This window comes from Mercurialis annua, linkage group LG4 (assembly GCF_937616625.2).
Source record: "Mercurialis annua linkage group LG4, ddMerAnnu1.2, whole genome shotgun sequence".
Lineage (NCBI taxonomy): Eukaryota > Viridiplantae > Streptophyta > Magnoliopsida > Malpighiales > Euphorbiaceae > Mercurialis > Mercurialis annua.
Genome location: NC_065573.1, coordinates 13,242,925 through 13,269,449, shown reverse-complemented (window position 1 = coordinate 13,269,449; position 26,525 = coordinate 13,242,925). Strand labels below are relative to the sequence as shown.

Genomic DNA, 26,525 nt, shown 5'->3' with positions numbered 1-26,525 from the left:
GAAAATCTACTAAGGCATGAATACCAATCACTTCATCTCACTTGCGGGGGGGGGGGGGGGGGGGGGGCTAATGATGGATACCGAATCTTACGGTAGTTACAATGGAGCCGAGTCACAGGAGATCCATTCTCAGGTGATACCGGACTCTTAATAAAGACCTGAATATATGTGAAAGGCGGCCGAATCCCTTGAGATCCGCCGATATATCAATGAAGACCGAATCCCTTAGGATCCGCCCAAAGCGCGCTAATCTGGGATTCGGGTAGATCAACATGACCCACTACAATATCTCGAAGTATCTTCCCAGTTGGACACAATCTCCAACATGGAAAGATAAGGTATATCTTAGGAAGACGTTCCTAAATAAGACTCATGTCTTAATAAGGTAGATCACGACAAATCAGGGTGAATCTCTACAAAGTAGCCCGATCCCTACAAAGTAGGATTCACTTACCTACTATGACTCTACAAGGTATGCATTCATCTACTATAAAAGGAGCATGAGGTATGCCTAGAATCACAATTACATTGATATACTCAAAACGCTGCTCAAAGCTCTAAACTGACTTTAGCATCGGAGAGTTTATCGGACCACCACCGTCCGGTTAGCTTCTACCCTGTTTTGCGGGTCTCATTCACCGGTTCAGAAGGCAGACTCCATCAATTGGCGCCGTCTGTGGGAAAAGCTTAAACTAAACTTCCATTAGAAGGAGCTTTTCTGAACTCAAAACAAATTTCATTGAAGAAGATGACTTCTGAAGGAGTGAACCTGAAAGACAAACAACCAATGAATCCAAAAGGCACGCCGGAAGTAATCAACGTTACTGAAGATGGGCTCCATAACGCCGGCGGGAGAAGTGACACCGGAGGGCCCTCTTTTTCAACACCTCAATATCAAACTAATCCGATGAGAGGAAGCAACCCAATTGCTTTCAACCTGAGCACTGATGAACAATCAACGCCAGGCATGGCAGCACAAGATTTATACAGTGAGATGCTGAAAAAGGTACTAGAATCTGTCCAGGAAAATCTGGATAAATTGGCTAGTGAAGCAAAAAGAACGAATGATAGGCACGAAGAAACTATGAAAATCCTGAGGGATAATTTCAGCCCGACAGCAACAAGAAGAAGAGGAATAACAGAAAACACAAATCCAGGCCGCCAAGAGCCAAGGGGAGAAAATAACAGAGGCAGGGAACCCCGAAACGGAGGAAATGAGGAAAGAGACGAGACAAGAAACCGACGAAAAAATGGAAACATGAGTGACGAAGAAAACTCGCACAATCAAGAGAATGGAAAAGAAAAATCAAACTAGCAATTTCCTGAAACACCCAAAAATGAGCAAAATCAAGACGATGCCCGAAGCGGGTTAAACTCAAAAAGAGAAGAACGAAGAGAGAAGGAGAAAGAAGACGCCCCACTAAAAAGCAAGCGACAAGACAAAGATGCGGGAAAAGAGCAGCCGAAGAAAAAACACCAATAAGGGGAGGGCGAGTCCTCAGAATCGCCCCAGAAGAGCAAAGCCACATACGTAGTCGAAGAAGATTTGGAAGAAAAGATCACTAAAGCACTCAAAAAGCTGAAATCAGAGGAGCTGGATATAGACGATCTCAGGCTGAAGGGATCGCCCCTTTCACCCGAGATCATGGAGGAAACCATCCCATATAGCATGAAGCTACCAGTCCTGCCAACCTTCAACGGAGAAGGGGACCCCCGAGATCACACTTCCAGATTCACAGCCACCATGGGGCTACTCAGCCTATCAGACGCTATTTTATGCAGGGTTTTCCCAACCACATTCACGGGCACCGCCCAGAGGTGGTACAACAAACTGAAACCAGGATCCATCAAGAGCTTCGCTTCCCTATCAACAGAATTCCTCAACAGATACCTCACAAACATACCAGCAAAAACTACCACCAGCATCCTAAGATCATGCATTCAAGAAGAAGGAGAAACCTTACGAAGCTATATCGAACGATTCAACAAGCAAGCTATGAAGATTGATAACCTAAACGTTGACATGGCGACCGAAGCATTGCGAGAAGGAGCACGATTCGGAAAACTGGTAGACAAGCTGCCGGTTAATAAACCCACGACTTTCTCGAACCTGATGGGTATAGCCCAAAAATACTTCGAGCTAGACGAGGGGCGAAGGGCGATTCGTGGAAAAGAAGCGAAAGGAAAAGAATCGAAAGAAAAATCCAAAGAGAAGTCGAAGTCAAAATCCGAAGATAGGAGAGGAAGGCCAGAAGAAAATAGGCGATTCGCCCCCCAAACGAGATACGAACCAAGATATGACCCCAGAGACGATGAAAACAACTTCACACCGTTGAACACCAACCGAACTATTGTCCTCATGTGGATCAAAGAAAACGTCAAAAACATGGTATGGCCACCGAAGATGAAATTCGAGATAAGAGACACGAGAAAGTACTGCAAATTTCACGAAGACTACGGACATGAAACAGACAGTGCATAGATTTGAAGGTCGAAATTGAGAGAATGATCGACACAGGTGAATTAAGGAAATTCGTGGCCCGTAAAGAGAAAAGCAATGACAAGGGAGAAAAGAAAAGCAGAGATGACAAAGCAAAAGAAAAGGAAGACAAACGCACATCCAAAATATTGGGAACCATACATATGATCAATGGAGGTGGACACAGCAGCTCAACGATTAGGAGAAAGCAAAGGAGAGAAGTGATGAACATCAGAGAAACTCACATGCCACCCGTAATCTTTGATGTTGAAGATTATGAACATGTCAAAGCACCCCACAACGATGCCTTGATAGGGACTACTATCATTGAGAATTGGAATACGGAGCGAATCCTAATCGATGAAGGAAGCGCAGTGAACCTTATGACAAACGCGGTGTACAAAATGCTCGGAGCAACCGCATCAAGGTTGCGCCGAGTCCCAATTCCATTGTCAGGACTCGGTGGCCCCTCCATCAATCCGCTAGGAGCAGTTACCCTGGAAGTGATAATCGGCCCAGAGAGAGGAATCAACAAGAAAGTTATGTCACTATTTAACATAGTAGACATGGAGCTAACATACAATGCAATCCTCGAAAGACCTTTCCTTCATGACTCAGCTGCGGTGACTAGCATAAGAGCATTGGCAATGAAAATACCAACCGAGAAAGGAGCAGTGACGCTGAGAGGAGATCAGAATATCGCTAAGAAATGCTACAACGAGTCCATAGTAGACCTTCAAGAGAACAAGACCGAGAAGAAGGAAGAATAGGAAACAAAAACGACCCATCGCTAGTAAAAGTTTTATATCTTACCCGATGGTGTCAAAACTATCTTTAATATTTTGTATGCATTCTTTTTATCAATAAAAGTTCAATTTCCCTACTATATGATTGGCCAGACGAATCATTAAAGAAACAAAAATCAGGAACTGCCATGAATGATTAAATCAAAGACGAACAATTATGAAATTACGAGTTTAGATTAACTCAGAAAAAAGGCAATCTGCCAAAAAAGAGTTTAGATTAACTCAAAACAAAACAAAATTACGAGTGTTAACTCAAATAAAAGAGTTTAGATTAACTCGGCCAAAACAAAAAGCGTTAAAACAGGGTTTAGATTAACTCCCGAGGGGAAACAAAAATCTAAATCAAGCATCGACTCGGAAACATTAAATAAAACAGAAGCAAACACTTATATTGAAGCAAAAAGAAAATATATTCATAAATCGCGAATTACAAATAAAAATCAAGATACAAAAAGAAAAAAGAAAATATAAAAGAAGAAACAAAATCTATTTAGCACGATCCTTAGACATTCTATCAAGAAGATCACAAGCGATGACTTGAGGATCCAACCCGTTGACTCCTGACAGATCAATGTTTGGATTCTGCTCCAAAAGCTTCCTCCCAATGGCAAGGCGATACTCACTAATCAAAGCAGAATAAAAAGCCTTCGTATCAAGTAGACGGATATGAAGCCCTTCTACCTCGGATCTTAGCTTATTTCTCTCCTCGTCGACAAAGGTATTGATTCGGATAAGCTCTTCGATCTCCCGAGTCAAGTCATTAGTTTTCTTCTCGATCACTTTGACTTGGCGATCATTAATCGCATCCTGCGCCTTGAGTTGCGATAAAAGTGAATCATGCTCCTCTAAAGAAGCCTTCAACTTCGCCCTCTCAGACTCAAACGTCGCCAGAAGAGAAGATATACGCTCGACCTCCTCCTCAGCACACTGGCGGCGATCATTCAACGCCAAAACAGACTGGAGAGCCTACCATACAAAAAAAACAACTCATCAAATATAAATAAGGAAATAGTGAATCCTAAAAGCAGTATACTTAAATAAAAATCAACTTACAGAAAAGCCGTGAAAACAAGCAAGATCAGAGAGTTCCTGCCCTGGCCTGGAGCAGAACCAAGTAATGTCGTCGGGAATCGCCAAAGTCCTGATGTATTCCGCCAACACTCGAGGATTCAGCAAACTTGCTGGATCATAACCTTCAATCCACTGCACCACATTGGGAGCAGACGAAGAACCTCCGGGAAGACTCTCCCTTGAAGGAGAGTCATTACTCACTCGACGTCTTTTCCTAGACGGAGAATCCACATTTTGACTCGGGGAAATCTCTTCTGAATCGACCACAATCAATTCGCCAGAATTCACCTCCCCGGCCTCTTCCGGAATATCCAATGGAGCTGGTGGGGGAAGTGGAGATATAACAGCCTCATCGCCTATCGGTTCTTCAATCGCATGGCCATCAGCTATGACGATAACACCATCGCCAGCAAGAAGCATTGCCTCACCAGGAATTACAGCAACTTCGGCGTCATCGCCCAGAATAGGCTCAGCGATGTGAGCTTCGGGACCGCCCATTGGAATATCTAAATCTACTTGAAATCCGGAAAGGAAATCGTCAGAAGAAGAAGACATCCTACAAAAAGAAAAGAAACACCAAATAAACTAAAAACAATAAATATACCTTGAAGAAAGGAATAACGTAGATCCGCCAGGCCTCGAGAAGGATCCTCCAAAGGAAACCATCAATGCCGAAGATGACTATTTACTAAAACGTTTAAGATAGGACGTTGAAAGACACTATGGAATGATAAATCAGAAGCAAGGATCGACTCGGATAAACTTAAAGGAGACGGACAATTTTGGACTTGATGAGTAGAAAAACCCTCCGAAAAATGAAGAAAAGCAAAATTATGATAAACTACAACGAACGCCTTCGCCAGCGACTGTTCAAACAAGGAAGATAAATATGGGACCGCCCTTTCCTACCAAGTGCAAACACGAAACAACCATCGCACTTCCTAAAATCTACAAAATAATACAGCACATTAAGAGAAGGGACATAGCCCCGAAGCCTACACGCATCCACAAAGGCGAGCACCACCTTAATCGTACCAGGATAAAGCTGCCCTAAGGCAACTCCTAAATCTCTACATACTTCTACCAAAAATGGATCTAAAGGAAATCTAAGACCAGCAGCGAACTGCTTTTCAAAAACAACCACCCTACAAGATGAACTAGGAGAATCGGAAGCGGCCATATCGGCACCGGGTAATATTACCCTGTAGTCAAATGGAAAACTATACTTAAAATAAATATCTAAGACTTCGCTCCTACGAAGCCCTGATCTGGTAATGGCCATGGTAGTGCATGCATCTTCCACTCGACTAAGAGGCATTCTAGAACAGGAAATCACAAACACAAATACAAATTACAGATCAAACAGAGAAGATATTGAAGAACACCAAGAATAATAAAACATTTCCCAGAACAACAATCGCAGAAAGAAAAGGAAAACAGAAAAGCATCTTCAACACCTTCAAAGCGCAACAAACAAAGGAAAAAACATGCCTGAGAATCTGGAGAAGCAAATTGTGGAGAGTAGAATAAGCAAATGAAGAACAAGGAGAAGATAACTGAAGAATAAGAGTAATTTCGAAATAGAAGTGAAAAGAGAAAATAGAAATATGAAGAGCTTAAATACGAAGAGTTTCAAAATGACGAACATTTATTGATGGATACACCACCAGAATTGTACACAAGACCCACACAGGTGGCGTTGGTCACTGATTTAGAGACAATCCCGAAGTCACTGACTCAGAGACATGTCTGAAGTCACTGACTCAGTACGCAGTGTTACCAGAAGACCAGATAACGCCCTTATCCCGTAAAATCAGGGATAAGGACGGATTTTACCTAATCTTAACAAGAAGATGAACTCACATTAGTAACAAGACTCATACTACAATGCAATGACTATCTATTATATATAAATGGACCTAGGTCAGGTAAAGGACACTTTGATATTACTCATATTCACTCTAAACTCTTATCAATTCAGTCTATCTGACTTAGGCATCAGAGGGTGTTCGAGCCAACACCGGTTCGAATCCTTATAACCTATCTTTTCTGTGTAGATTGAAGATCACACTCAGACCGGCCACATCAAGACCGGATCCAGCATCGCCGGAACCATCATTTGGCGCCGTCTGTGGGAACGATAATTCGTTCTTGAATAAATTTAATTTTGGTTTCGGTGATAGACAACCATAAAAAAAGATTGAAATCACGAGTGAAAATCAACAAATTAGAGTAAAAGTGGCTATCAAAAGGTAATATATGAAGCTGTCAAATCAAGAAAGTTCAGTTCATCCAAACTTCTTCATCTCTCTATTTCATAGAAGGAACAGTTACCGTGTACCAGACGTAGACACCAATGCAACAGAAAAAAAAAACAAACAGATAAGTTTCTCCTTTTATATCACTAGTATTCAAAGTGGCAACCTTATGATACTTGTAGAATAACGTTTAATCGTATCGATATTATGGATCTACTAAATTAAAATATTAAAGTAATGAAATAAAAAAAAATTACTTTATTGTACAAGCATTAAAATTTACTTGTTGAATCATTTTTACCGAAGCTTGCAATGATTGAAATGTTGCTTAATGGAATTTCAGAAGAGAAACCACTGTGAAAGTCAAACTACTGCGACAGTCGGAAAAGAAACCACTGTGACAGTCAGAAGAGAAACTACTGGGACACTCGGAAGAGAAACAAATGTACCATTCAGTATATAAATCACTATACTAGTGAGAAAAAAGAGAAAGGCACCAGAAAAAGAACCAAAGGAGGAACGATCCCAGACGCAGAGTACTGGGGAAACAACCGGAGGATAATGTTCCCAAATGCAGAGTGTTGGGGAAACAATAACCGATGATCCCATACGCAGATTCCGGACGCAGAGATGTTATGAAAAGAACCAACAGACGAGTAATATCAGGCACATATGTAGATTGACGAATAGTCCCAGGCGCAGACGCAGATCCTAGGCGTAGACGCAGATCTTAGGCGCAGACGCAGAGATGTTATGAAAAGAACCAACGGACGAGTACTTCCAGGCACAGATTTAGATTGACAAAGTCCCAAGCAAAGACGCAAATCCTAGGCGCAGACACAGATCCCAGCGCAGACACATAGATTTTATGAAGAACCGACGGACAAGTAATCCCAGGAACATATGTAGATTGACGAAGTCCCAGGCGTAGATGCACAACCCAGACGCAGAAGGAAAACAACCGAAGGACGAACAACCCAGACGCAGAGTTGTTGGGACAAACAATTCAAGAAAAAGACGTACAACAAGATAAATAACTATCCTAGATAGAAATACACAACAATGAACGAGTAGTCCCAGGTGCAGGCACAGATGGATGAGTAATCCTAGACACAGACATAGAGGTGTTAGGGAAACAACTGATTGAGGAGTACTCTAGACTTAAATGTAGAGGGGAATCGCCCGAGAAGTAGGCCAAACAAAAGCAAAACAGGTGAACAAGAAAAAAAGGCTTCATCTCCACTTGCAAAAGAAAGAACAACATCATTTCCGTAAAAGACGTTAAAGGTATATAGACTATCCTTTCAATTAAAAATGAAACTTTATGTAGAAGAATACTAACAAACATGCAACAATAGAAGTAGAAATCCAAAATTCACAACTCGCCCAACCAAGTTTTGGGACAGTTTCAAGCAAAAGACATTCCTCGGAGTCAAAGTATACCGGAGGCAGATAACCAAACAGGACCATTAAAGGCACCATACAAAGATCAAAACCAAAGCACATCGAAGGCAGACGACTAAAGTACCACAATACCCGATTCATGGAAGGATTGCTCCATCGAAAGAACCGTCCTACTTGAAGGACTATTTATGGAAGGACAACTCCACCAAAAAGACCATCCCACCCGAAGGATTGCTCCATCGAAAGAACCGTCCCACTCAAAGCATTATATTTCTAGAAGAACATTTCCACTCAAAGGATCACCCCGTTGAAAGAACCATCCAACCTGAAGGACTATTCTACTAGAATGACAGCACCACTAGAAGAACCATTTTACTCGAAGTACGGCGGACGCATTCAATAGTCCCAAAGGAGGTAAAAGTACCTCGTTACATTGACTATTGTATTCTTTCTCTAGGACTTCTGCGGAAGGACTGAGACTCTTCTCGTGCCATCTCCACGAGAAGGCTCCATGACAGCGCCAACAAAACCGGAGGAAGGATGTAGACCAACTGATCCGTAAAACATGAAAATTGTTCTGAAATAAAGGGGCCAGTTCTAATTAACATAAGAGCCCCAAAATGAAAGAACAAGAGAAGTGTTGTCCCACGAGGCAACACAAAAAGTATTTGAAAGCTAGCTAAAAACAACATTTTCCTTTGGTAGGGTCGCTCCCTCCTCTGGACCATCAGTATTCTCCTCAAGAAGTTCTTCCTTCCTCGAAGGATCGTCAATTTTTCCATTGGACTCTTCACCTTGGCAGAAGACTGAGCAAATATAAATGCTTGAAGTATACTTGTTTGAAAGGGAGGAAGTAATGATGGATATGGTTCAACCATACCAGAAATATCAAAGACCAAACAGAGTCCTACTCAAAAAGGGATTGACGTAACGTACCAGACTTAGTATGGTGTACCAGACTCAGTGTACTGTATCAGACTCAGTGTAGTGTTGCAGACCTAGTGTACTGTATGGCGAATGCAGATCTCCACGTAGGATTAATGTGGATTGTAAAACATCCCTAGAACATTCACCACAAGAAATTGGGGAATACAAAACAAATGATTGTCCCAAGGGACAAGAAAAAAACAAACACGAAGTAAAAAGGCTACGACCCTAGACGATGTTCTCCTCTGGAAAGGTTGCTCCCTCCTTTGGACTTACAACATCAAACGCATTGAGTTCCTCTTCATCAAGAGAATCTTGAAAGATTGTCATTTGCGGTTCGATGTCTCTAGTAGAAGCTAGTCGCAAACCTATGACATAGACGCATGACATAGTCAACAGTATGATTCTTTACAAATAAAGAAAAAGCAACACACATTCGTAAAAGCACGCAATTGTTCTCTGAAAGGGGGAGTCTGCCACAAAGACCCCCCCTAAAGAAAAGTACAAACAAAAGAAGTTCTACCTCACAAGGTAGCACCAAAACAAAGTAAAAGGAAGCTAGCTACATACGGCCTACATCTTTTCCTCTAGAAGGGTCACTCCCTCCCTTGGACCACCTGAATCTTTCTCTTTAGAAAGTTCCTCAACTGAGTCAGGGACAAGAGAATCATGCTTGAGGACCTCCGAAGTTTCAACCTCCAAATAACGATTGAAATTGTCTTGGACGCAGTCAGTAGTCCCGAAGGAGGCAAAAGCTCCTTGCCATCTTTGGCAGTAGTATCAGCAAGCTCTTTTTTCTCCTTGGATTCCATGGTGTCCTTCATGCCATCTTTAGCAGCGTACGAAGGGAGAACTGGAGAAACAATGCATCCCTTCTTTCTTAAGCTGCAACCTTTGTCGCAGCTCGCTGACCCAGAGCTCGAAAATCAATCGACATAAACTTATTGATATCATAATCGGGATAGTCCTCACGAATGATCTTTATCACAGTGGAACAGAAGTAAGTCAAACAGCCGCTTACATACACATTGGGTAACACATGTTTAAACCCGACAATCACAACATCATCATTATCATCAAAAGAGAGAGAGTCAAGTCATCAAGAAAATTATCACCCATCTTTGCAATAAAGGAGAAAAAAATAAACAAAATCCAACATGAAAAAAAAAATAAAGAAATGAAGTGGGCCGAGCCGAGGAAAGCTCGATAAGAAGACACAGCACGAAGAAAGCAACGTTTCAAAATACAAGACAAAATGTCACAAACACACTCCACATAAACAATGAAACAAACATAAATGCTTGATATAAATGTTCTTGTTAGGAGGGACTAATGATGGATACACCACCAGAATTGTACACAAGACCCACACAGGTGGCGTTGGTCACTTACTCAGAGACAAGCCCGAAGTCACCGACTCAGAGACATGTCCGAAGTCACTGACTCAGTACGCAGTGTTACCAGAAGACCAGATAACGCCCTTATCCCGTGAAATCAGGGATAAGGACGGATTTTACCTAATCTTAACAAGAAGATGAACTCAAATCAGTAACAAGACTCATACTACAATGCAATGACTATCTATTATATATTAATGAACCTAGGTCAGGTAAAGGACACTTTTATATTACTGATATTCACTCTAAACTCTTAACAATTCAGTCTATCTGACTTAGGCATCGGAGGGTGTTCGAGCCAACACCGGCTCGAATCCATCTAACCTATCTTTTCTGTGTAGATTGAAGATCACACTCAGACCGGCCACATCAAGACCGGATCCAGCATCACCGGAACCATCATTTCAAATCATTAAATAATGACACGTGGCAAGAAAGAGAATCTGATTGAAGAAGAAAAGCAACTCGCCAATATATGAAACGACTCGCCCAGAATACAAAAAGACTCAGCTCCGAAAGAGCTAAAATCCACAAAGGCATGAATACCAATCACTTCAGCTCACTTGCGGGGGGGGGGGGGCTAATGATGGATACCGAATCTTACAGTAGTTACAATGGAGCCGAGTCACAGGAGATCCATTCTCAGGTGATACCGGACTCCTAATAAAGACCTGAATATATGTGGAAGGCGGCCGAATCCCTTGAGATCCGCCGATATATCAATGAAGACCGAATCCCTTAGGATCCGCGCAAAGAGCGCTAATCCGGGATTCGGGTAGATCGCCATGATCCACTACAATATCTCGAAGTATCTTCCCATTTGGACACAATCTCCAACATGGAAAGATAAGCTCTATCTTAGGAAGACGTTCCTAAATAGGACTCATGTCTGAATAAGATAGATCACAACAAATCAGGGTGAATCTCTATAAAGTAGCCCGATCCCTACAAAGTAGGATTCACTTACCTACTATGACTCTACAAGGTATGCATTCATCTACTATAAAAGGAGCATGAGGTATGCCTAGAATCACAATTACATTGATATACTCAAAACGCTGCTCAAAGCTCTAAACTGACTTTAGCATCGGAGAGTTAATCGGACCACCACCGTCCGGTTAGCTTCTACCCTGTTTTGCGGGTCTCATTCACCGGTTCAGAAGGCAGACTCTCATTCACTGGTTCATTTTCTCTGTAACTTTCAATAACCAGTTAGTAGATAGCTACACCAAAGCTAACATATTAAAATAGACTATCACTTGATTTGACAAAGATATTAAAAAAAGTGCGGTTCATTTTTTCCTGTATCATTCAACGACCAATTAGCAAATTGCTTCACCAAATCTAATCAATCTTCTTGCAATAACAGCATTTTGGGCTGGTCGATTAAGCTACCCTACATCATCTCTATACCTTTAGAAATATCCCAAAAAAATACACATTTGTATCCCCGTTTCCCGTCATTGATAGAGATAAAAATGGTCAAACTGATATACTCTCTGAACATATCAACATGAAACAGGTGTCTCTGCAATCATAAAGGTCGATGAGAATAATTAAAGCTACCCAAGACAACTTATCCGTAATAATACAAAGTACAAACATCTATCATGGACAAAAATCAATGTCATGATAACAAGCCAAATATATAAATAATAGAACTAATGCATTCCCTTTAAGTCTACTATAAAAGTAAAAGACATTACAAGGAACCTGTAAAAATTCTTAAGCAGCAGCCTCCAGCAGCTCCCTCCTTAATCCTTCTCTCAAGTTCTGGCCTAAAATGCATTATGAGACCCTGCACAGGCCAAGCTGCAGCATCACCCAAAGCACAAATAGTGTGTCCTTCAATCTGTTTTGTGACTTCTTGAAGCATATATATCTCTAACAGGTTAGTGTGGCACTACTCTAGACCATTACGTAGACTTTTCCATAAGAAACATCTAATATTTGGAGGAAGTTTCAGCTTCCAAGAATCCTTGGCATGTTGATTTGTTTCATTTTCTGTCGATGCTCCAAAAGACGAGTGATACGCCGAGCTCACTGAAAATTGGCCTGCCTTAGACATTACATTGTAGTTGTTTAGTTCACAAGTTTAGGAGAAACCAGAGTCTCAACATAAATTTCTGCCGGCGTAGATGTATCATCAGCCATATCCATCAAAAGATACCTAAATGTTCTATCTTTAGGATTGTAAATCACCAAAGTGTGAAACATCGTCAGAGCTTCACCATTATCAATCACCAAAGAGCTAAACTCCGTCAGAACTTCACCATTATCAGCAATGCCAAGTGGCACTGAATACCGCTTGAATGAGCTGGGATGACCGAAATACGGTATGCTAACCAACTTGACCCAGGATTCTTTCACCCCATACTGCTTCATAACCCAGAAATCAGCACGAACATCATCATAATTACACCTCACGCAGAGACATCCATCCAATACTCCCAATATCCTGCCATGGCCTAACTGTACGTAATCGGGTTGCATAACCAGCTTATATGTCTCTTTTGCTAAATCAAAAGAGACAACAACCTTCATTTCTTCTGAATCGCCTTCATATCTCACTAGCCAGTTTAGAGTGCCATCCACGTATGTCCCCAAGGTTGTGGGTACACCATAAGCAAAACTACCGATCTTCTTCCAGCGGGGCGAACGCAGGCTATAAACTTTAACCTTGGATTTGATCCCAGCATTCCTGTTAGTTTTATAGCAAAAGACAGCAACAACCTTATAGTCATCATTCTGAGCGTCATAACCGAACCCAAACACGGTATAGCCGAAAAACTTGTTTTGAATTCCTAAATCAGGCAATTCATTCTCACGACCCAAAATCGAGGGCCGCGACCGGCGCTAGGGAATGGGAATTATAGTTCCGAATCCCGTAGCAAGCCTGAAATTCACTATAAATTTTTCGCAATTATGTTATAACACGGAAGCATTTAATTATGAAAACATTGATAGTCATTTTATAAACACTGACTGCATAAACCTAACATCCTTACAATATTCATGTTATACACAACAGCAGTTATAAATATTTTCCAACACTATAAATCATAGGTCATGACTGGTCACACAATGTACTACTGCAGCGATCACGGAAGTCGGACTATATATGGCAAGACAGACTCCCGGCAAAACAATGGACTTCTAGTCACTCCAAGTCTAGGTACCTGAAATGTTTAAAAACCACGGGGTCAGCTTAAGCTGAGTGAGATATACCTTACTAACAGTATTATCACAAAATAACATCGCAAGTGAAAATCATTTATTCAAACAAACATAATATCATTATATTTCAAACAAAGAATTGATCCGAAAGAAACCTTAATCTTAAACTCCTAACCTTTCCTAACATGTATCGTTTTCATATCAAATCAATTTGATCCAAGTGGTACGGTCCCGAGATAGTTCAACCGAGTTACTCGTTACCACGTGGCATAGTCCCGAGATAGTTCAACCGAGTTACATCATGCCACTGCTTAATCCCATGGTGTGAGTCCCGAGATAGTTCAACCGAGTTACTCACCAGATACGGGTCCCGAGATAGTTCGACCGAGTTACCTCGTATCTGCCAAAATTATAATCCTCCTTTCCGATACCCAAACATATTCCATTTCATAGTCATCAATATGATCAACATTTAATGAGCTCATATCAAACATTTCTATATACACATATCTAGACTCTTACAGACACCGGTGATCACACGGCCTATTGACGCCCAATAGGTAGCATGTTTCTTCGGATCACACATCATTTTCAAGCATAGAACAAATAGCAACAAAACGATATACAAAATTTCAAACATAGAACAAACAACAACAAAACACTACACAATTTGATCCAACACCAAACATGTAATTCATTCTCAAGTATATAATAAATCAATTCACAATTTAACTATCAAACATAAACTATTAGTATACATATGTATATACTCATCTATGTATATATAATAATTCATAATCCGTGTATCTCACGGTAGAATAACCATTTAGTTCATACAATTTCAAATCACAGCAAATCATCATATAATGCGATGTGTTTTTATAACTTATAAATAAAATATTTAATAGTATGCTTATAGCGTAATAATACGCGAGAGTAAAGTATACTCACTCCTTGCTTTCCAATCCAAATTGTTTATACGCATTAGTCTTGGCCGAATACTCCTAGGCCAAAACCGTCGATCCCTTCGCCTCTCGGTTTGTCTGTTACAAACGAGGTTCAAAATACATTTATATCTCATTGGCATTATAAAATCAAAACTATTAATTACTATATTAAGTTAAGTCTTCTTAACTTAAACCCATCTATAATGCCCAATCAATCCTATAAAACTCGCTCAAATGTCTAAATTCGATTCGTTGCGTTGTTACGTCAATATCACCTTTTCGTTTTTAAATCTCAAAATGTTTGGCCTTAATATATTTTCCTCAGCAATTTGAGTTTAAAATAGCTTATATAACCCTTAGTATCCTTACTTTAAGTTCAGCCTTAATCTTAATCGAAACGTGACTTAATTCACCAAGCATCGCCTATCGATTCATATTCGATTCGGACATGTTACAAAAACAACATTTTACAATTTGTTTAACATGACTATTTTATTAACCTTATAATACATTTAGGACAGCCCTAATAAATTTCCTATAACCATTTTATTTATTAAATTCAACATTTCATTTTTAACGTTACTTACGTCATTGATGTTCTTAGTTTAAACGTCTATTAATACCATTAGCCTTTTAATCGTTTTAGTCGATCTAAAACAGCCTAAAATACAATATTATAACCTACATATTCATTCCTAATCATGCCATAATGCTAACCGATACCAATTTCAAATCATTAACATTTTATCCTAAAAACCGCTTTTACATCAAGTTTGATTCCTAGTTTCGTAACTCCGTTAACTATCGAAACAATTACGCATTCGAACACGAACGGAGGGTGGCATCAGCCCCCTCCCCCTCAACTCAGCCCTCCCCTGTTTTGACAAGGGAGGGGCAGGCCAATGCCCTGGTGCGTCGCACCAGGGCTGCTGCTCACGGCAGCAGCTCACCGTGCTTCGGCACGGTGAGTAATCCGGCCACCATGGCTGGACAAACAGCCACAAAACACCAAATTAATCTCACCAATCGTCAACCCAAACACAACTCTCACAACCTCACTCAACCATCCATTTAATTTTAGCTTAAAACTAACCAAAATCATGCCAAAACTATTAATTCTAAGCTTATAAACATCACTTTCAACCTTTATCATTAAAACAGAATATACAGCAGTAACCCTAACCTTAAGATGAGATTTATACCTTGATTTATTGGGCTCAATCAGTAGGTATGGTTCTCCTCTTTCCGTTGCCGCAAAAATCATTCAATTCCGATGTCTAACGAAGAATCTACAAGTGATACAATCCATTACCAATACATGAACATAGAACAGCCCCAAATTCCGAAAATCCTAACCAAAAATTGTCATCCTTACCTTAAATTGAAGCTTTAGATCAGTAGGTCTTCCTCTCCTCTTTCCATAGACACCAAGATCACTAAATTTGATTAAGGAATGAGTGAGTTATGAAGCTTGGAAGTTGACTTACATGGGGAAGGGTTTGGAGGTTGAAGAAGGTGGAAGATGATGGCTGGAATTTATGAACAATTGCTGATCTTATTTCAATTTAGGCCTATATATATTTATGGCAAAAAGTGCACTTCAACCCTTAATGAAGCCACCTCCTCAACATTTAGTACTAAGCTTTTCTTTTGCTCAATTTAGTCCAAAAATCACTCAATCGTTTAATCTCGATAAATTTCGTATTATTTATGTACAAATAAATAATACTCTTCCGCCAACTCACTATTTAGACTCCGCTAATCGATTTTGCCAAATTTTGGCTAAAACGCTCAATTCTCCAATTTGAGCGAAAACGACGATTTCCGTCACTTTTTCATCCTTATTTTTCTTTTATGAATATTGATATCCAAATTATCAATATTTTTTTTCTTAATTACTGATTCCCGTCAATAATTTATTTATTTAATATTTTTCGGGCAATAAAATTCCATTTTCTAATTTTCGGGGACTTAATCTTATTTTTAATTCCAACTTTTCCTTAGTCCCGTTTAATTAATTTAGGCATTACAAATATTGAAATTCCTTCTTTAAATTTCAATATCGACCTATCCTCGTTCTTAATTACTTAATTCCTTCGCTAACTCCTTTTTCTAGTCGTTCTGACTATTAATTTATATTGCGTTGCTCACTTCGGCAACGTCAAACGTACGGGGTATTACATTCTTCCCCCCTTATAAAAATTCGTCCTCGAATTTTCCAATACTTTAAGTACCTTCTTAGGTAAACTTTCTACTATCTCCTTATACGTTTTTCCTCGTGATTTCTGTCACGCGTAGACTTGTCGCTCCTCCGCGGTACTTCAGTCGTCGTATCTATTTTGTATCGTACTTGATACAACTTTTAAACATCCTTATATTGTCCTTTATTTATTAATCAAAATCTTAATTTGATTAATTTAGAACACTTTAATTGAATAACTTAATGTCTTAAGTTATTTTTAACTTATCCAAAATTGCTCTTCTGGTCAATTTTGACCCTTAAAATTGCTTTTGTCGAGTAGCTCGTTTGTTAAGAAAAGTTGGCAGTCTTATAGTCCTCAATGCCATCTTCAACTTTCATTTGAACATCGAGTTCAAAATAATCCTTGATAATGTCGAAAACTTGCGCTGAAATTGCTTCCATGAGGTAGCTTTGGAATTGCACTTGCAAGTCCTTTAGGCCGCTAATTAAGTGGATCAATCAAACGTTTAAAAATTTCTTGAGCTGAATTTAATTCAGCATTCCCATATTTTATTATTTCGTCTACAACTTTCATTGAGACTCGACTTACTTCCGAGATTTCCTTGACTTCCAAAAAAAACGTCCTCAAAGTTGACACCATCTCAACACTTTTATCCTTCCTTTAATTTCGTGTTTTTCACTCACTCTTAAGGTTTAAAGACAACAAATTTAATTTAACCATGCCTTGATTGAATTATCCAAATTCAATCTATACAATACCATCTACTTACATCCATTAATTTCGATTAGTAATAATCGAGTTCTAATACCACATTTTTCTCCCTTTCTACGTTTACTCTAATCAAGTATTAAGCGTTAAACGCGTATTATCCAATTCTTCTCAATACTACTCGTGTCCCGCATTCTTTTCGGGTCTTTACGTTTTATTCCTTTCATTTTACGCTTCTTACTTTCTCTTCGTCTTAGCCTTTTATAAGTACAATCATAAGTATTTCATCGACACCTCTTATTACTCATCTCGATCGATTCCATAACGTTTTATTATTATTTAGGCTCAATTCTTTTATTGGGGTACAATTTATCACATATGTTCATATTTTTATTATTGTCGCAGGGCTTTACATCAGAGTTCTCTTACAAAACAAAACAAAATTTCCAATCATCTTTGATTGATTTGGCCGGCCATTTCAAACTGGTCATTTGATTTCAAATCGCTTTAAAAACTTTAGTACAATTGTAGCTCAGAGTGATGACATCTCTCATTACTAAAGAGTTGCTCGATAAAAATCACGTTTTCTTTCATCGTTGTACAAATATGATGCATGACCTATATTTTGAAAAATATTTTTCGTATAAAAATTGTATGCATTGCTAACGTGATTATGATTATGCAATGTCTGAGCACAATTGCACTGTAAAAAAAACATAAGATCTTCGCATCATTTGCAAAACCGTAAGTCCCTCCAGATTACACACTCTGCGACATTATTGGCTTTTATTATCATTTATTGGAATTTATTATGATTTTGATATTGGAAGTTTCGCCGTCCGTTAACCCTTACCTAAGTATTTCACAACTAAAAATATTCCTCTCCAACACTTCAAATCAAACATCCCGCTCGATACCTTCTAATGTCCATTTATCTTTACGATCCATCTTCTCGACCACATACTTGTATCTCGTAGCCCTTAGGCATACATATCGATTCTTCACAACAATCTTTATTTACTAATCGCTTACCATCCTTCGTGATAGATAAAACGTAATATTAGGAATTACGTTTGACGATATATGTATTTTATGTGTTTTATGTATTTTTCGTTCAATTGTTATATTATAAACTATGCATAGGATAAATTCTAATAAACACAGTTTATCATAATCTATTTCTATAGGCAATGCCTACACGATATACTATTTATTATATGCACACCATATCGATCAAACACAATTACGATCAATCATATAGCAAAACAAAGCAATTAACCATATGAAATATGCAACACACAACTTATACTATTCACGTGAACACGTGAATCAAATCAATCGCATATTAAAGCAAAACGACACAAACATTTCAATCAAACACATATAGTCAATAAGGCTCGACTCTATACGCTGCAGTAGTTCCTAGGTACTTAAGGTCAAATAGACACTTTTAATAGACTGGCAGTGGTAACTGGACCAACTGCTCTGATACCACCTTTGTCACGACCCAAAATCGAGGGCCGCGACCGGCGCTAGGGAATGGGAATTATAGTTCCGAATCCCGTAGCAAGCCTGAAATTCACTATAAATTTTTCGCAATTATGTTATAACACGGAAGCATTTAATTATGAAAACATTGATAGTCATTTTATAAACACTGACTGCATAAACCTAACATCCTTACAATATTCATGTTATACACAACAGCAGTTATAAATATTTTCCAACACTATAAATCATAGGTCATGACTGGTCACACAATGTACTACTGCAGCGATCACGGAAGTCGGACTATATATGGCAAGACAGACTCCCGGCAAAACAATGGACTTCTAGTCACTCCAAGTCTAGGTACCTGAAATGTTTAAAAACCACGGGGTCAGCTTAAGCTGAGTGAGATATACCTTACTAACAGTATTATCACAAAATAACATCGCAAGTGAAAATCATTTATTCAAACAAACATAATATCATTATATTTCAAACAAAGAATTGATCCGAAAGAAACCTTAATCTTAAACTCCTAACCTTTCCTAACATGTATCGTTTTCATATCAAATCAATTTTATCCAAGTGGTACGGTCCCGAGATAGTTCAACCGAGTTACTCGTTACCACGTGGCATAGTCCCGAGATAGTTCAACCGAGTTACATCATGCCACTGCTTAATCCCATGGTGTGAGTCCCGAGATAGTTCAACCGAGTTACTCACCAGATACGGGTCCCGAGATAGTTCGACCGAGTTACCTCGTATCTGCCAAAATTATAATCCTCCTTTCCGATACCCAAACATATTCCATTTCATAGTCATCAATATGATCAACATTTAATGAGCTCATATCAAACATTTCTATATACACATATCTAGACTCTTACAGACACCGGTGATCACACGGCCTATTGACGCCCAATAGGTAGCATGTTTCTTCGGATCACACATCATTTTCAAGCATAGAACAAATAGCAACAAAACGATATACAAAATTTCAAACATAGAACAAACAACAACAAAACACTACACAATTTGATCCAACACCAAACATGTAATTCATTCTCAAGTATATAATAAATCAATTCACAATTTAACTATCAAACATAAACTATTAGTATACATATGTATATACTCATCTATGTATATATAATAATTCATACTCCGTGTATCTCACGGTAGAATAACCATTTAGTTCATACAATTTCAAATCACAGCAAATCATCATATAATGCGATGTGTTTTTATAACTTATAAATAAAATATTTAATAGTATGCTTATAGCGTAATAATACGCGAGAGTAAAGTATACTCACTCCTTGCTTTCCAATCCAAATTGTTTATACGCATTAGTCTTGGCCGAATACTCCTAGGCCAAAACCGTCGATCCCTTCGCCTCTCGGTTTGTCTGTTACAAACGAGGTTCAAAATACATTTATATCTCATTGGCATTATAAAATCAAAACTATTAATTACTATATTAAGTTAAGTCTTCTTAACTTAAACCCATCTATAATGCCCAATCAATCCTATAAAACTCGCTCAAATGTCTAAATTCGCTTCGTTGCGTTGTTACGTCAATATCACCTTTTCGTTTTTAAATCTCAAAATGTTTGGCCTTAATATATTTTCCTCAGCAATTTGAGTTTAAAATAGCTTATATAACCCTTAGTATCCTTACTTTAAGTTCAGCCTTAATCTTAATCGAAACGTGACTTAATTCACCAAGCGTCGCCTATCGATTCATATTCGATTCGGACATGTTACAAAAACAACATTTTACAATTTGTTTAACATGACTATTTTATTAACCTTATAATACATTTAGTACAGCCCTAATAAATTTCCTATAACCATTTTATTTATTAAATTCAACATTTCATTTTTAACGTTACTTACGTCATTGATGTTCTTAGTTTAAACGTCTATTAATACCATTAGCCTTTTAATCGTTTTAGTCGATCTAAAACAGCCTAAAATACAATATTATAACCTACATATTCATTCCTAACCATGCCATAATGCCTAACCGATACCAATTTCAAATCATTAACATTTTATCCTAAAAACCGCTTTTACATCAAGTTTGATTCCTAGTTTCGTAACTCCGTTAACTATCGAAACAATTACGCATTCGAACACGAACGGAGGGTGGCATCAGCCCCCTCCCCCTCAACTCAGCCCTCCCCTGTTTTGACAAGGGAGGGGCCGGCCAATGCCCTGGTGCGTCGCACCAGGGCTGCTGCTCACGGCAGCAGCTCACCGTACTTCGGCACGGTGAGTAATCCGGCCACCATGGCTGGACAAACAGCCACAAAACACCAAATTAATCTCACCAATCGTCAACCCAAACACAACTCTCACAACCTCACTCAACCATCCATTTAATTTTAGCTTAAAACTAACCAAAATCATGCCAAAACTATTAATTCTAAGCTTATAAACATCACTTTCAACCTTTATCATTAAAACAGAATATACAGCAGTAACCCTAACCTTAAGATTAGATTTATACCTTGATTTATTGGGCTCAATCAGTAGGTATGGTTCTCCTCTTTCCGTTGCCGCAAAAATCATTCAATTCCGATGTCTAACGAAGAATCTACAAGTGATACAATCCATTACCAATACATGAACATGGAACAGCCCCAAATTCCGAAAATCCTAACCAAAAATTGTCATCCTTACCTTAAATTGAAGCTTTAGATCAGTAGGTCTTCCTCTCCTCTTTCCATAGACACCAAGATCACTAAATTTGATTAAGGAATGAGTGAGTTATGAAGCTTGGAAGTTTTTTTTTTTTTTTTTTTTTTGTCGGAGATACAGAAAAAATAACAACGAAGAGATAGAAAACAAAATAGAACACAAAAACAAAGGAACATACTAATTAAACCCCCTGAAAGTGGTAAGCCGTTTGACCTCCTGAACCCAGTTATGGGCCTTTTTATTTTTCTGGCGCGGAACGTATTGGATCCGGGTGCTGTTGAAGTATTGCTTTAGATGCCAGATATCTTGACAAATACCCTTGAGACTAGCCCTCGTACAACAGTGGCTATTAATGATAGTGGATATTTGAAGAGCATCTCCCTCAAAAACAACATTTTTCCAACCGTTCTGGATTGCCCACTTCATACTTTCCCTCAGAGCCAAACATTCTAAGATTCCAGGATCCCAAATGTAGCGGAAAAAGGATGAGAATTTCCCCTTTAGAGAATCTGAGTCATCTGAGGCGACGACACCGATGAAACCGTGCTGCTTTGACCTGTCCACTGCCGCATCGTAGTTTAATTTTATAAATTGAGGATCTAGCGCAACTGGTGGCTGGAAGACCTTATGATGTAAATTCTTCTTGGGATCAGCCAGTAACTTCTCTGCTAATGAAAAATCAATAGCTGCCTCCATGGAAAGAGATATGACCGACTCCACTGGATCTGAAAGCCCCTTGAAAATGGAGTTATTACGGGACTTCCACACGTGCCATAACAGGAAACAAAAGAGAGGAATATTCAATTCTTCTGTTTGAATATTTTTCAGATCTGAAATGCTACACAACCATATCTCTGAAAAACTGCCATGCTGAAGTCTGTCTGGATGGAGGTGGAAAGGAGAAAGGAACCATATTAATTTGGAACGGGGGCAGAGAAAAAGCAGGTGAATTAAAGTTTCTGTTTCTTCGCAGAAGGGACATTTTGAACACGTTTGCAGTCTTTGATGAAGCACTGATGCTGAGGGAATACCATTATGCAGACAACGCCAAATAAAAACTTTGATCTTTGAAGGAATGTGGAGACCCCACAAGAATTGCCAGTCCGATTTTTTGAATGATGGAATGAGAGAGCGATATTCCCGAAAACCATTGTTGTACTCTAGATGGTATCCAGACTTGACCGTGTACTTGCCATCCTCAGTGAAATACCACATGAGCTCATCTCCCTGGGGCCAAAGAGGAAGGGGAAGAGCCAGAATTTGCAAAGCATCCTCCCTGTGGTAGAGCTGCAGAATTAACTCTGATTTCCAATCTCTGGTCCAGGGATCAATAAGATCGGACACAAATTCAGGGATATCCCTTGTGGTTGGATTACACCGAGGAGTAAACGGATATTGACCTGGTACCCACGGGTCCTTCTGGCACCGAACTTGGTCTCCGCTAGAGATATGCCAGATAAGACCTTGCTGCAGTAACTCCCTCCCTTGGAGAAGACTTCTCCAACCCCACGAAGGCCTTCCGGTTAATTTAGCTGTCCTTATGGAAGACATCGGAAAATACTTACTTTCATATACTTTGTATAAGAGGGATTCTTTGTTAGACATTACTCTTGAGAATTGCTTTGCCAAAAGAGCTTTATTGAATACCCGGAGATCCTTAAAGCCCAATCCCCCTTCCCACTTGCGAGTACACATGGTTGACCAAGAGATCCAGTTCATTTTCCTCTCATCCTTTTTCTGACCCCACCAGAACTGTCTGATGATTTGCTGAATGCGATTACAAAGAGTTTTAGGAATTTGAAAGGACATCATTGCAAAGATAGGAATGGCCGTAGCAACAGCTTTGATCAGAATTTCTTTTCCTGCCGACGAAATGAACTGCTCCTTCCACCCTTGTAATTTTGCAGAAATCGCGGCTAAAATCGGGGCGAAAGAATGCTTTTTGGATCGCATGATTTGAAAAGGAAGACCCAAATATTTTTCTTGACAGGCATTTTGTGGAATACGCAACATTTCAGAAAACAGAGTTCGTTGGTGGGCGTCCGTATTGGAACTGAACAGGACCGTAGATTTATGAAAATTAATGCACTGACCACTTACTGCTGCATACTGATTAAGGAGAGAGCCAATCGATTGAATATCCGCCAGAGTAGCCCTAGAGAAAATTATTGTGTCATCCGCAAAGAGGAGATGGGTAATCATTGGGCAACGATAATTGAGCTTTATGCCATGGAGCGTCTTGGCCTGGATCGCTAAATTGAGATAATGGGTAAGACCCTCTGAGCAAAGAACATAGATCAAAGGGGATAAGGGGTCACCCTGCCGAATCCCTCTGCTCGGAGACACAAAGCCTTGACAAGATCCATTTATTCTGATAGAATATGAAACAGATTGGATGCATTCCATAACCCAATGAATAAAGATTCCATGAAATCCCCACAATTGAAGGATAACCTTTATGTAGGACCATTCCAAGCTATCATACGCTTTTGCAATATCCAACTTCAGAGCCATGAAATGCTGATTTCCAGATTGCTTGTTTTTTAAATAGTGGATAATCTCATGAGATATCAGAATATTATCAGCAATTGACCGGCCCTTGGTGAAAGCATTCTGCTGCTGGGAAACGAGCGAAGGAAGGATTTTTTGAAGCCTCAGAGTGATTATTTTAGAGATAATCTTGTAGAACACTGTACACAGGCTGATTGGACGGTAATCTGAAGCTCTAAGAGGCTTGGCGGTTTTGGGAATTAAGGTAATAATTGTATGATTAAAGCTTCGGAGCATGTGACCTCCCTGAAAGAACAGCTTGATTGACGTAGTAATATCACTCCCTATGACATACCAAAAGTGCTGGAAAAATAAGGAAGTGAATCCATCGCTTCCTGGTGCTTTAGAAGGATTAATTGAGAAAACTGCATCACGAATCTCTAAGTCTGACACTGGCTTGCAAAGGGAGGCATTCATGATATGAGTAACCTGATTCGGAAAAGCACTTTCTGATGACATGGATCCTGGGTTAGAGGAGGTAAATTGATTTTTGAAGAAATCCACTATAAGATGGTGGATGCTAGAGGTTTGAGAGTGGTAAGTGTTATTATGATCCAACAATCCTGCAATATGGTTTCGGCGCCTACGAAGAAGAGTGGAAGCATGGAAATATTTTGTATTTTTATCCCCTCGCTGCAGCCATGACTGACGGGATTTTTGCTTCCAATATAACTCCTCCTCATTGCGAGCAATAAACAGCTTGTCCTCTAGGTCCCAAATGAGGTTCCATTGAATGAGATGCGGTTGTTGATGTCGCTCTTTCCTCAACTTGTAGGTTAGTGACTTAATTTTAGAATCTGCATTGCACATATTTTTCTGCTTCCATCTTACGATTTTATGGCGGCACTCCTTCAACTTCTGGAATATGCGATACATTGGACTGCCCGTGTAGTGAGTTTGCCATGTAGATTCTACTAGAGCAATGATCTCCTGGTTGTGAATCCAAGATTTATCAAAGTGAAAGGATCCTGATGACCGTGTTATTGATATGTCTGTATCAAGGAGGATAGGGCAGTGATCGGATCCTATGTCGTCAAGATGATAATATTTGCCATTGCTAAAGCGATGAATCCAGTCAGAATTTGCGAAGCATCGATCAATTCTTTCTTGAATGAGGAGAGGATATGGGCGCTTGTTACTCCAAGTAAAATCACACCCTATGTAATCTAAACTGGACATATTTAACTTGGATATAAAATCCTTGAAGATTACATGATGGGAAGGAACAAAAGGGAGACCTCCTAATTTATCGTCCTGACTAAGCACTTCATTAAAATCCCCCAAAAAAACATAGGAGGCTCCTAAGCTATACTGAAGACTAGCTAAGCTTTGAATTTGGCCATCTCTACAAGATTGCTTTGTACTCAAATGACATGCTACCAAATCAAAACTAGACATATGAGATAAATCTATGGTCATAGCTACAAAAAAGGAGTCTGATTGCTGGATGGTAACTTGGACATTCGATCCCCAAAAGATAGCAATGCCCCCTGAAAGACCCCTTGACTCCATGACAAACTGGTTTTCAAATTTTAAAGCTTTAGTCATTTGCGTCACTTTTGCTTGAGTGTTCTTCGTTTCTGCCAAAATGAGAACCGCTGGAGAATTATCTTTGCAAATCTTGCAAAGCTGCTGAATTGTCAAGGGGTTCCCCAACCCTTGACAATTCCAGAACAATATCTTCATGGATCTCGTGGAGACCCTTCGGGGGTGGCCTCTGTGTCCCTCAAAAATATATTAGTGTCAAACTGTTCCAGTTCTTGTATCCACTGGGATGAAGGCAGCTCATGTCTAGGAAAGGTGTGAACATTGTCCACATTAACTGAGAGATCTTGGTCGTTGCTGGTGACTCTAGTGGTGTTATCCTCAGTCTGGATAATCCAATCCAACTTGCGTTTCTTCTGTGTCGTCTGAACTGTAACCTCCGTGTGGAAAGCCATTGATGATTCCTGACGAACCAGCCGGGTCCACTTGCTTTCTTTTCTTTCAGATATTGTTTCCTCCATTGCATATCTATCCATATTGTTGTCTCCAAACGTTGCATGCATTGAGTAATCGTCCACACACACTTCTTGAAAGAGAGTAGCAATTTCCTCATTAAACGCATCATTACAATCAAAGGATCCATTTGGATTGAACGGATTATTTCTGTGGATAAGGTCTAAACAAACCTCAACTTGTTCACTTTCTGAGAGGAGAAGATTGGACCCAGCATTGATAAATTTAGCCTTCAGATGGGGGCTCAGGATCTGGAGTAAGTGCGGAGGCAGATAGACTGGTTTCGGGTGTTTGGTCCCTCCAAACTGTGTTATACCATCTGGGATGGTTGAGTGTTGTGGTTGTGACATGTCAGGCCCTTGAGAAACGGTAATCGCTGAACGTGGACCCAAAAAGTCCTCTTGA

The 26,525-nt window shown here is 39.5% G+C and overlaps 2 protein-coding genes and 2 long non-coding RNA genes across 4 annotated transcripts; 1 reads left to right on the top strand and 3 right to left on the bottom strand.

Annotated features, from left to right (window-relative positions):
• The first annotated feature begins 2,023 nt into the window (after positions 1-2,023).
• Positions 2,024-3,249, top strand: LOC126678292 (uncharacterized). The gene is made up of 2 exons (XM_050373195.1): positions 2,024-2,389; positions 2,476-3,249. The coding sequence occupies exons 1-2, from the start codon at positions 2,024-2,026 to the stop codon at positions 3,247-3,249; spliced, it is 1,140 nt and encodes a 379-aa protein (XP_050229152.1).
• Positions 3,250-12,424: 9,175 nt separating this feature from the next.
• LOC126678291 (F-box/kelch-repeat protein At3g23880-like) lies at positions 12,425-13,086 on the bottom strand. Its single transcript, XM_050373194.1, has 2 exons — positions 13,076-13,086; positions 12,425-13,043 (listed from the first exon to the last, which is right to left on the bottom strand). The coding sequence occupies exons 1-2, from the start codon at positions 13,084-13,086 to the stop codon at positions 12,425-12,427; spliced, it is 630 nt and encodes a 209-aa protein (XP_050229151.1).
• Positions 13,087-13,190: 104 nt separating this feature from the next.
• LOC126678900 (uncharacterized) lies at positions 13,191-16,020 on the bottom strand. Its single transcript, XR_007640764.2, has 4 exons — positions 15,842-16,020; positions 15,669-15,755; positions 14,471-14,562; positions 13,191-13,521 (listed from the first exon to the last, which is right to left on the bottom strand). It is a non-coding gene; the product is annotated as an uncharacterized LOC126678900 (long non-coding RNA).
• Positions 16,021-18,636: 2,616 nt separating this feature from the next.
• On the bottom strand, positions 18,637-21,651 carry LOC126678901 (uncharacterized). The gene is made up of 4 exons (XR_007640766.2): positions 21,555-21,651; positions 21,382-21,468; positions 20,183-20,274; positions 18,637-19,233 (listed from the first exon to the last, which is right to left on the bottom strand). It is a non-coding gene; the product is annotated as an uncharacterized LOC126678901 (long non-coding RNA).
• Between the last annotated feature and the right edge of the window lie 4,874 nt (positions 21,652-26,525).

Excerpts from the sequence above, each read along its gene's own strand:
- LOC126678292 (XM_050373195.1), top strand. The coding sequence starts at position 2,024 with ATGGCGACCGAAGCATTGCGAGAAGGAGCACGATTCGGAAAACTGGTA. Across the intron at positions 2,390-2,475 it reads AAGAAAACGTCAAAAACATG|TGCATAGATTTGAAGGTCGA; the intron begins GTATGGCCACCG and ends TGAAACAGACAG.